Below are 12582 nucleotides of genomic sequence, written 5' to 3'. Positions count from 1 at the left end.
GAAATGACAAATGACAAACACATGAATCTTACATGACGAAGCAGTAGAATAAGTTAATGCGGTTTTCTGTATGTTCTATCCCTCAAATTCTCATATCATTTCATATAAGCTAAGACACTAGGAAGCTGCTGCAAGTTTTGTACATGTTGCTTCTACAGCATTGTTTAGCTGAATTTTATTCTTACTCTCAATAGGACAAAAAATAAAATCTACATGTTTTTTCAGATCTTCCATTTTTGGAAGAATTTGCATCACAAATTTGTAAAAACAACAAAGGCTGTAAAGGAGCAATTCTGATGAGAAACTTTTGGCTCTTTCAAATAAAAGTAGGAGGCAATCTAAAGTCATTGACAAGAAGCCTTAAATTACTGCAATCCTATTACAACATAACATTATTCTACTTACCTTCACTACAACTCAAAATGAAACAGCCGCACACTAAAGCAAATTCAAACAAACAAAAATTTCAAGAGTAGAAAGTACATTACGATACGATCTTGAAGAAAAGCCTTTTTCTCAGATACCTTGTAATTTAGAAATGATTCTTATTCTCATCACTCTGTAGTTTAGAAATCATAATATTCAGCCAAGTGATAAGCAAAAGCAAAATTTTCTAAAAGACTGTAAATTAATTAGCTGGTTCTCCGTGAAGTTTAATTAATATTTATTCCTTCACACAAGGGAAACTCTGAAACAAGTAAACTCACCTATTGATGTCTTCTCAGCTCTTACCCATACTACACTTGAGAAAAGCAAATACTCTTTCAGAAAGGAATACTTAAGACAGTATTCAAAAACTGTATTTTTCTTCTACAAACTTGACATTATGATGAAAATGCAAATTCTACAAAGGAACACACTGCCACTGTGTGACAAACATGACCTGTTCAACACAGAATCAGCCATGAGATTCAAGAAAAGAGGTGGAAGCAGGACAGCTTGTTTTTCTCCTGATTTTTTTTACCTTATACAAAGGTTTCTTTCAATACTAAGTTGGATATTTGCAGTTCTTGAGTAATTACTGATTTACTCAGCTGCAGTGAACAAGGAATGCATCTGAGATAAGGTGAAACACAAGGTAAATGGAACTAGTTTAGTTATAACTAATATGTTAACAGATCAGCAGCAGCTCTCTACACACACACAATATGCCTCTAAATGCTCTATTCAGGCAAGTTCTGCCAATTTAGTTCACTCACTTCTCTTGTAAAGTTTGCTAAAGAACAAGCATTTGTGCACAGAAGAAGTCTTATCAGCTGACATTCTCCTAAAAGGATGCACAAGACATGCTACAGCCAGTATTTACCAGCAAAGAAATGAGCTTGCATTTCACAAAAAGGAAGAGCAACAAGAGTTGGACAAGGACTACTTGTTATAGGACTCAAGGTGCTAACTCAAGCCAAACAGATTAAAGAAAATTATTTCAAATGTAAAAACAGCCTTACTTCAGAAAAATAAGTGAATCAATTGGGCTGCAGTTATTCAAAGCATAATGAAAAAAGTTCAGCCATTCTTTGTTTCTTCATCAGCAGAGTTTGCATTTTCAATAATGATAAAAATATTATGTAACATCTCAGTACTTTTTCCAGATGGGGTAGTACACGCTTCTTCTTTTTGTTCCTAGTAAGTACAGTCAAACTACTCATTTTCAAGAAAAAAGAGTAAAAAGACATTTTAAGACCTGTTAAGTGGTGTATGTACTAGTAGCATTCTCCAGTGCAACAAATTACTTTCATCATGTGTGGGTATCAATACATAAAATATATTCAACATAACACAAACACTAATTAAAATCTTAACTGCCACAACTACTAAGCTTTACAGTACAAACAATCACATCCCAGTTTTGTGGAGTGTCAGAAGCTTATCTTAAATCAGCAATGACTCCATCCTCTCAAGTATTGTTACAAACAGCCACATCCTGCCTCCTCCAACTTCATGCTAGAAAAGGGAGAGAAATCTTCTACAATATGGCTTTTATTTAGTAAGTCAACTTACAAAATAAATACTCTTCACAGAAAACATGCTGCCAAAAAGCAAATAAATGAATCTATTGTCTCAATGTTGTTATAATAAAATAAATACCTGTACTGTCTTTCCAAGGCCCATATCATCTCCAAGAATGCATCCCCTTTTATTAGCATAGTGCCAGTAGAGAAACTGGGCTCCTTCCCTTTGATAACCACGCAGGTATCTATTAATTGTATATGGGATAAAATCACCGTCATCAGATAACTTAAAAGCAACTGTTGAAGATGGAACATTTTGGCTAGGAAAATAAGGCTTTTCCAGGTCACTGTCATCAAATATCACACTCTTCCAGGAACATCTACCAGATTCAACTTTACAGAGCTCAGATATTAGTATTTTCTTATCTTCAGATCCCAAGAATGATACAACAGCAAATGATTTTCCATTCTTGTCCTTTTCAATTGATGATATTATTCCTTCAGAAAGCTTTCCATTTGCAGGACAAGGTGCAAGGCATCTCTCCCCAGCATGCCATCTATCTATGGAAACAAACAAAACAAAACAACAACAAAAATAACACAATGAAAAACTGGCCAAATGCACGAAGTATTACATTTGGAAACACTGACCTAAATATTAGATACTAACTCATTTCATGAAAGGCATATAACTCAAGATTATATGCATTTCAAGGCTCTATTGAAGGCAGCACTAGAATTACAATACCGATTACTGATTAGAACCAAATTCCAAGATAGGCACTTGCAATGCAATAAGCAATACAGTGTTTGTATTGCTGTTTTTAAAATACCTGAAAGCCTGCCAGGAAAAAAACCTCATGCAAACACTGATTGATAAGTTTCACTTGACAAGCCCACACTGACAGGGTTAGCATCCAATTAATAAACCATGTCACCTGTTTCAAAATACCCTCTACAACAGATAGCACTTGTCATCTACTTGAATGCAGTACTTCAGTTTCATTAAGTTGTTTCACAAATACAACCATGTATGAAGCATATTTCTCCTCATAATGTCTAGCATTAGGAAGAAAAAACCTTATTTTAGAAGTAACAGAAGCGTACTCTAAGAACATATATGAGGATAGCATATATGAGGATAGCATTTGCCTATGTCCTTCTCCAAAGTGGGTAACTGACTGAATTCCTTACGCAGCTGTAAAGTCTTCAACTATTAAAATCTCTTTCTCTGTAAGGTCTTACCCCATTAATACTGCATATCAAACACTAACAGAGAAAACTGAGCTGCTTCTTTTATTTATTTTTTTTTACATTTCTGATACAATCTTTAATGATGCATGTGTTGCTAACAAAGAAAGAAAAATATCAGACCAGCACTGTATAAGAGTTAAAAGAATTCATACTGTACTGACAAGGAAGTACCTAACAAAATATTAGAAAAAGCAAGGCCTTCACCGTAGGGGGAAAACAACAACAGAAAAAGCAGGCCCAACAAATATCAACCACATGTGAAGTTCTTAAAATCTGAATTGAGGTGTGTGTCTTTGAATGACTTGAAGTATGAGTAAGGAGATTTCCTGGGCCAGGTATGGTTACCGTATTTACCAACAATGAACCTTTCTTCCTAGTAGCTTTGTTCTTCCTTCAACACACACAGTTTTCCTGCACTTGGTGTCCCCCAACTATATATGAGTCTCACAGGTCTGCTCTCTAATGTGCGACAAGATTTTGTCTGCTATACACTTGCACCCTAAACCAATGGCCCACTAGTTCTTGCACTAACTAGCTCACAAACTAGAGTCACTCCATTAGAATAACATCTCCATAGAACACTCATTCCATCCCTGCATCATCCTTGCTCAGACTAAGTTTCATCCCACACCCTATGCCCTGCATGTAAGACACTACATACCTCCTCCAAAGTATCTGAAGCTGAAAATAACACTTTGAGGCAAACAGTTAATTATAGACAGTATATTCAGTAAAATACAGTCAATTATTCTCCTCTTGAAGTATTTGTATATGTACTGCCTCAAAAACATGACCAAATTCATGCACAAAAAACGTATGATCTTCTTCCAGTACCATCTAAACCTTTGGGCAATTTCTCAAAATTAAGAAGGAATATTGAAAAACAAAACTAGCAACATACAGATCTCTGTGAAATATTCAAAACAAAATTTAGAATAGAGAGCATTTTCATTGTTACTCTCTTTCATAATAATATCTGAAGTGACACACAGCATTTAAACATTCAGGTTAATACTATGATTTAATATGACAAAGCCTTTGTTTCTGAACATTTATTTTTATAAGCTGCATAAGACTTGTGCAGAGTAGAATAAAGAGTACTGGAGAGTAAACTCTGTAATAACAAATTTCAAACTAACAAAGAAGGAACAAAGTGAGGAATAAAAAGAAAAGTGGCAAAACAGCAGTATTAAGGATGACAGTACTACAAGATTCTGGAAAATAACGCTGTGCAAACCAAAGTAAAAACTGCTACACTATCTTCTTTCGAACAATCATTTATGTAGGATAAAACCTCTGCAAATCAGGACATCTATCTATTGCAGCTTCCCAGCATAGCCATCAATGAAAACAGATGGCATTCAAGATGACTGCTTATATCTAGTCTGTTGCCATGTATGACAAAGTGCACCATGACACATATTGACCATTTCAGACCGTGATGATAATGGCCTGCAGTCACAGATGAGCTTATTTCATTACTCCTATACAGAATAAGCACATTACCACAAATGCTTTTTAACTATTGAGGTTTGACAACTTAATAAAGAATATAAGGTTTTTTACACTCTAATAAGTTGCTGTAAAAGGAAACTTATGATACCATAATGGAAAAGCATTATCTTTTCTGAATTTGAAGCCTAGCAGCAAAATTACTAAACATGAGACTAATTGACACATCTTCTAAAAGATGCTTCAGCATCTACACTTTATGTCCACTTCAAACACACACTTCCAATCTTCCCAAGGAAGAAATGCAAAACAGGATATTTGTTGTAAGGGAACGTCACTAAGCCGTGCACCACGGCACTCCTCACAGCGTCGCTCTGCTGCTGGGTGAGGCGAGGGGCTATCAGCACACCCGTGGGACAGCTGCCCCACGCAAGACGCCTCTGCCCCGCAGCCCACACTCTGTGAATGAAGGGCAAGGGGCCCGGTGACACCCAGACCCGCTCTTTCGCAATCCGGGAGCCCACGTCAACCCGCTTACCTGGCCACGCATCACCCATCTTAACTGACGTGAGTGCAGGTCTGGCGAGGATCACCCCAGCAGCGTGGCCAGGACTCGCGGGACGCTCACGCTCCCCAAGGGCAGCCGAGAGACGGGCACCGCTCACCGACCCCGCGGCGAGGCACGGCCGGGATAGGGCGCGGGAAGCCGCTAGAACGCTGAGCAGCCACCGCACACGCCGCACCTGCTGAGGACATGTTACAGCGCTCTGCCTTCACTCAGCCTCCGATAACGACCGAACAGATTCACCCCCACCGTCTAACACAGCCCTGCACGACGCTGCCACCCACGCAGCGGGGCGGGAGCAATCCCGCGAGAAGAGCAGCAGGGGCAGGCGCGGCTCTTCATATCGCGAGGCTTGCGCTACTTCTCGCGAGAGCGGTAGGAAACGCCGGCCGCGGGTTGCTAGCCTTGGGCCTTAAGTGAGAAGTTTGCGACGTAACGACGAGAGCGCGGTTCGGGGTCTTCGGATTGGCCTTCTCCGCCATTGCGGTTTGTCACTGACTTGTAGTGCAGCAGTCTGTGGCCCTTTTGGGCACTAGCCTTAGGACTGTCATGGAGCTGTGGGCCATGGGGCTGTTGTAGTGAGGCCAGTGTTTGGGAAAGGACTGCTTAGGAGCAACTCCTATCTGCAGAGAGTGCAGCAGCATGGTGGTACCCACACTGACTTGAAAGTGCTTTTGTAGGATGTGTGGAGGTTTGGATTGTGGTACTTGTAGTGCTACTGCTGTGCAGATTTATGACAGATGAACGGTGTGACTTTGCACCTGAAGAGCCCCTGAAAGGAGTGTTGCCAGCTTGAATAATTAGACACCTTGATACATATTAAATTTTTAGCTGAATTTTCTTTTAATGCTGCTGTTGTTTGTAGCAATATTCATACAGGAAGAAAAAAGGGAAGAGATTGTGCCAGCAAGCCAGTAGGGAATCTAGTGGGTGTCATGGCATTTGCTGCTCTGAATAAAACACTGCTAGGAGCAAAGCACAGCAATGGATTCTACCAAACGTGAGTCTGTGTGCTTTTCTGCAGGTAGCAGCCACTTGCCTACTCTGAGACGAATGAGGACTCAACAGAACTCAAAGCAAGATGAAGTTCCTTCTGTACATTGTCTTTGCTGTTAGATGGAATTTTCTTGTAACAATTTAATTAAATACGTGTGGTGGTTTATGAGCCAGTGGTATTTGACTAACAGAAGAATAGCAGGCGTGGAAGCACTGATAGAGTTGCTGCAGCAATAAACTACATAAATATTGGATACCATATACGTTGGGGTAGGTTGTTCAAAAATATAATACCAATAAAATTTGGTTGTTTTTAAAATACGGATGTAGTCATGTTTAGCTACATTGATTCTAAAGGAATGTGACAATAGCCAGACCATCATAAAAACAAAGCTGAAAACAGCATGATGTTTTGAAAATTTGGCAAAATAATGAGAATGTAACCCTCAGAAACTTAATGAATTTCAGCCCTCAAAGCATGTTAGAAAATTCTGCAGGAACATGTAAGTTGTCATTCTAAGGCAAACTTTTAGACTAGGTCATGTTTGAAGATAAATGTTTGTTCACACCATAGCGTGTTTATTTAATGAATATTATGTTACATTTGACTAGTACAGAGATAGTTCTGCTTAACAAGGATTCTTTCCTGTGGAGTGCAGCTGTTGTTTTACTGTCGCTAACATAATATTACAACGTCACAATAGAAGGAAATGAACACATTAGTCTCTTGCTTAAATTTTTCTAATCTTAAGGGCTAATATTCTGCCTGTGCTCCATTATACATTTAAATCTGTGGTAAGATGTCAGTGGCTTAGCTGGAGAAAGAAACTGAAAATCCGATGGATGGTAGTAGTATGTGTCTCCTTTTCTGTCAGGTATACTCTTGTAAGGCTTTCTCTCAAGCAGGGGCAACAGAGGGAGGAATGCATACTTAACAGGAACACTTGGTTACCTCTTATGCCAGTAGATAAAATTCTTCTCATGAATTACAAGCAGATTCTGTATCTTTACACACCTTTGAAGGAAAAAAAAAAAAAAGGCTAGAAAATGGAAGTTGGCCCAGTGAGATCAAAACTCCTTTCATAAAGACATTCTTAAAAGACCAGGCTCATAATGAAACTGTTTTCAGAAGTTAGTGAATTACTTACTTCTGCAATTTATCTTTCAAAGTTTTTAGAATACAGAAGTTCTTTCTAGCTCAAGTTATTTTAATAGGAGCTATTTGCTAAGGCATAAAAAACACCTCACACTGTGTGTTTCTGCAGGAAAAGATTTGTGAAAAGGCTATTTTGAAAAACTATTGCTGTTGCTGAAATGTTTGAAATATCTAAACTGCATGTGAAAATTTGAACTTTGCTCGTATTGACCTTAGATTTAGATTTCATAAGAGAAGTGTTAGGTAAGAGCCAAAATGAATGGGAGAATGGGGATAAACATTAAAAGATGTGCTATATCTCTGAAATGTTCACGTGTAACATTGTGAAAGAGTTTGTTCATTTTAGTGACAAAAATTAAGCGTAGCAGCATTAGAAGTGCTACTAAGAGGAATGTGGCAATGTGACATGCACTGAACAAACACTTTGGAAGGCCTTTTTTTTTCTGTTCCAGATGTTTGCCACACTGTTTAAAACATTTTCCATAAGTAGTATTCAAGAAGCTTTCACAATTCTTAGTGGAAATCAGCCTAGCAAAGTACTCAGAAGTGTCTGGAAACTAACACGCACTATAAGGTATCAAGAAGACGAATTAGAGTCCTTGTGTATAGCTGTATGGCTCACAGTCTGTTTGGGATCATAGAAATGTAGCAGTATGGCTCATGGCTGAACTGCAGGTGATGACAGATCTGGGCAATTTACGACATACTAGCCAGGACAATGAGGAGTGGGACTGGCAGATAATACTTCAGAGAGCTCTGCCTGAGGACAGATCTCAGAGTAACTGAGACAAGCGAACTGAAGAGGACAATGTTGCAATGGATGTCTGCTACAGTCCTCCAGGTCGGGAAGGTGAGGCCCTTTTTGAATACCTTGAGAAAGTCTTCTGCTAGCGGGCAGTTGACCCTTTGGGGTCTTCATCCTCCGCAGAAATATTTAAAACAGCTATACAGTTGAGTGAAAGCAATAGGACATGCTGATAACTTCTTGGCACAGGTGATCAAAGAAGCAACAGATGGAGAATGCCCTGTTGAGTCTGATAGTTGCAAAGATCTGGTCAGAAATGTGAAACTTTCAGGTAGGATTACCTGTAGTAATCATGAGATGGTGGAGTCTGGGATCACAGAGGAAAGGAAAAAGTCAAATAGTAGGATTGTAACCCTGTACTTCAGGAAATCGGGCAATATTCGGACAGTTTGACCAACCTGTTAGCCTTCTGAAACAATTGGCTTGGTGGACTAGGGAAGGGCAGCACCACATATTGTTTATTTTGATGTCAACAAGGCTTTCAGCACATTCTCCTATAATATCCTTTATAGGAAAACTGATAAAGTATGGACTAGATAAATGAACAGTGAGATGGACTGAAAAATGGCTGAACTTCATGGTTCGAGGGGTTATCAGCAGCGCAACTCAGCTTCAGTCCCATTACTGGTAGCAAATGTTGGGTTCAATTCTGGCATCAGTGCTGAACAAAATGTTTTCATTTATGATTCAGATGGTGGGACAAGGTGCATAGATGATAAACAATTGAGAGGAGTGGTTGACGAACTGGACTATTCCACTTGACAGAGAAAAATGTCCTTTGCTTCACAATCACACCTTATTCATGAGATTGCTTTTTGGCAGTACATGCATTTGTGAACAGCTGTTGTCAAGGATGAAATACAGAAATAGTAAAAATTCACGAAAAATCTCTGATCAAAACCTTACAACCACTTCCCTTAAACCAAACTGATGCATTAGCTTCACAAAAACAAGGCCAAGTATCCTACTAGAACATCAGGAGCAGATGCTGATGGGATGGCAGTGGGGGTTGAACCTTCCCACCAATATTCTCTTGCATTTTGTTGTCATGGGACAAATGCAGAGGGGCAGTCTGACATAATGGCAGCTGACATGGAAGTGCAAATAATGCAAAGGTGTATCACTGAATTCTTCCATGCAGAAAAAAATGGCACCCAGTGACATTCTTTGATGCTTGCTGAATGTTTATCGAGTCCCTAACAATGGATGTCAGCACAATGAGGCTGTGGGTGGTGCATTTCAGCACTGAAAACAGTGGGTCACTTCCACTAGTGCATCTTGTGTCGTTTCATGGAAATGAACAGGAGATGTTACTTTCAGAGCAGCTTATGTGTATGTGGCTCAAAACAATTCCTGTTTACTCAGTGCAAACCTGGGAAGCCAAAAGTTTGGACACCCATGGCCTAAACTGCTTCTTCTGTCCATTGCTTAAAAATGAAGAGCTTTAGATACTGGGCAGATTGCTTAGCCCGAGTCCAGTTTGTCCACTGATAAAAAGACATGGTATTACTACTTACATAAATGTGTGCATATTTTAGTCTTATCTTCCTGTTAATAACTCACAAGACCTTTACATCATTCTTTGCTTTCTTACCTTCTGTCATAACAGCCTGAAAATGCTAACGAAGCAGGACTGAAAATGCTGCATAACACTTGTATGTGTACATAAAAATAGATAACATCTTGAGAGTTTAACCCAGTAAATCAGATATACCTTGTATTACTAACTTCTGCTCTTCTCAAAAATAGGACAGTTCTAAATCTTCCTTGATCTTAAAAGCTAGAGCCGTACAATTCTAATAACACGCTGCAGAATTGCCCGTTGAAATTTGTCTGCCAAGTGATGCGGTATTCAGCTTGAATAAACCTGAGACTGATTCCACAAGTGTTACAATGTACTGATTCATTTCCTTCAAGTGTCTGGTTAAAGGGCAACTTGAGGAAAGTTTTGTCCTTAAAGGAATATTGTATATAAATGGATCATGTCAGCAACACTCAGATTTCATGATTGCCTGGACTGGGAACTGGATAATGAGACTTGTCAGCTCTATTGAATGTGTAGCAGATAGTTGCGTAGAGTAGTTCTGAATGTTTCAGAAAAATATGTGAGCATTCAAAAGGCTTGTAGAACAGTTTCAGGTTTACTCTGGGCCTGGTTAAACCAAATCAGTGTAATTGTTCTTCAGAGGATAATTTATTATGTGTTACCCATTTCATTTTACAAATAAAAACTATTTCAGAAATGGAACAGAGCTTTCCATTAGGAGCAGTAGACATAGAAAAGGTTTATGGAGAGCTTGGTTCTTGTAATCCTTTCCTTTCCTTCAGGAAAAAAATAAAACATTTTGCTTCCTGAAACTTGATTTCACTCCTTTCCTTCCTTTTTTCTCTTTCTTTGCCTTTGCCTTCCCTTTTTCTTGGAGCAGGAATGTGAGGGTGGAGTAAACTATACTCAAATGACAAGAAAGTCATTATTTAAATCTCCTAAACAGATTAGACACAAATACAGTATAGTGTAGGAGAATGGACATGCAGCTTTTGTGACTAAAATCACTAAACCTGAATGTACAACCTGTTTAAACAGGCATCTAACTTAATCATCAGGTCAAGCCTACCCAACGTGTTGCTAATCAAATGAAACTGTACAGTTGCCTTTCAGATGTAATACCATCTGTGAATTTTTAGGCTCCTGTGATGATCAAAAATTCAGAAAAAACTACATGTAACTATCAGCATAAAGATAAAACCTATTTTCTTTTTGACTTATTTTAAGGAATTTACCTCAAGTGTGTGAACCACATGCATTTTTAAGGAAAAGTGCAGAGACACGTAGTCATACAAAACCAAAAGAGAATAGTCATGCTGGAAAACAACTCTGAAGGTCCACTAGAATACATGACTGTTGTTTAAACAAAAAATCCTGTTCCAGTACTATGAGTATAATGCAGTGCTTTATACAAGTTATTTCCTGTGTTTCTTTTCTGCATTATTCGTATGGAACATCTATCAACATGAAGTGGCTTGATGAAGTGGCACTTTTTAGAGGAACATTACAGATGTGTACAAATATGCTAAAAGATGCAAACTGGAGCTGGACAAGCTGAAGTGGAGGCTTGTCAAACAATTCAACAGTCATATCCCTAAATAATGTAAGAATGCTATGTGTCCATGCGGAAGGCAGGGATATTTTTGTTCATGGGGTATTTTTCCCTGATATTAAAATGAGTCAACCTCTTTCACTATGAGGATCTGACTGCCACTGCTGTCAGAAACCACAAATGTCTGGGACAAGTACAACATATTATTCCTGCTGAATCAGCTCTCAATATAATAAATCTATTAAACCAGTACTCAGAACACAGAGACATTTCACAATACAGTGGAAACTGAAAAGTGTGCCTTTGATTTCAGCAAATTCTCAGCCATTTTCCAATAACTGCTGTTACAAATAGAATACAATTTTTTTGTGACATCATCAGCAAATTACAATACTATTAAAACCACTGGTTGTATTTTTGTGTCATTGAATATCTATAAAATTGAATAGGAAGGCCTAATATCACGTGCTGTGATATGACTTCTAAAGCATCAAATGAATTAATATGCTAGTTAATTTAATTTAAATAATCAGAAGTATTATGTATTTTATGTGAAAGAGTGAGGTGCCATGCATACCTTTTCTTGGGTTAATATCACAACTGTTGACAGGTATCTGTTCTCTGCAGTGTGGATTTCAGAAGAATACTTCCCAATACTTCATAGTCACTACTTATGAAGAATATTTCATAGTCACTACTTGTACTACATGCCACTTTTTATTTTAAACAAGCGATGAATGAATCATTTGTACAAAGCTCCACGTGTGTAGGTGAGAGGGAATAATTCTATGTCCAAGAGATGTGTAGTTGTTACGTCTTCAGTGATATTTGTCACTGCTCAGCAACACAACTACTACAGCTGAGGGAGCCATGAAAGTGAAGGGGTGCAGCCACTACAGTAGGCAGAGCAAAGGAGAGAAGGTACCAGTCATACTGTTGTCTTAATGTTCTGTATCTTCTGGGTGATATGAATGGCATTTGCAATAGTGTGATGTTTTCTTGGAACACTTTAGGGGCATGGCTTTGTTTTGCATTGAGTGAAGAGGAATTGTTTTGTTCAGCAGAGAAAATGTAGTGTAGTTAATGCATACAACAAACACTTCTGCTTTGTTCCTGGAAAGACACATAATCTTCATTGCTTTAAAAAAAGAAAAAAGAGAAGGAAGAGGAAGGGGAAAAGGAAAAGGACAAGGACAAAGGCAAGTGTTATGGTTGTATGATTTCTGGTTACAGGTACTCTACATCATAACATATAGTGAGAAGAAAGGGGAGGGAGGGAGGGAGGGAGGGAGGGAGGGAGGGAGGGA

General features: G+C 38.6%; 1 protein-coding gene and 1 long non-coding RNA gene across 2 annotated transcripts in view; one reads left to right on the top strand and one right to left on the bottom strand.

Moving 5' to 3' along the window:
* The window catches only part of ERCC6L2 (ERCC excision repair 6 like 2), a 47112-nt gene extending 41800 nt beyond the window's left edge, over nt 1-5312 (bottom strand). The window contains exons 1-2 of the mRNA XM_042877439.1: nt 5194-5312; nt 2086-2510 (exon numbers count right to left, since the gene is read on the bottom strand). Of these exons, the coding sequence (XP_042733373.1) occupies nt 2086-2510; nt 5194-5212 (444 nt within the window). The 5' untranslated portion in view covers nt 5213-5312. The remainder of the gene's footprint in view (nt 1-2085; nt 2511-5193) is intronic.
* Nucleotides 5313-5587: 275 nt separating this feature from the next.
* Nucleotides 5588-6385, top strand: LOC122183471. Its single transcript, XR_006180270.1, has 2 exons — nt 5588-5706; nt 6245-6385. It is a non-coding gene; the product is annotated as an uncharacterized LOC122183471 (long non-coding RNA).
* The last annotated feature ends 6197 nt before the right edge of the window (nt 6386-12582 follow it).

The sequence above is a fragment of the Lagopus leucura genome, unplaced genomic scaffold (assembly GCF_019238085.1).
Source record: "Lagopus leucura isolate 7727_CA_CO unplaced genomic scaffold, USGS_WTPT01 Super-Scaffold_100018, whole genome shotgun sequence".
Lineage (NCBI taxonomy): Eukaryota > Metazoa > Chordata > Aves > Galliformes > Phasianidae > Lagopus > Lagopus leucura.
Note: the sequence above shows the minus strand (reverse complement) of the source record. Positions and strands in the feature narration are given on the sequence as shown.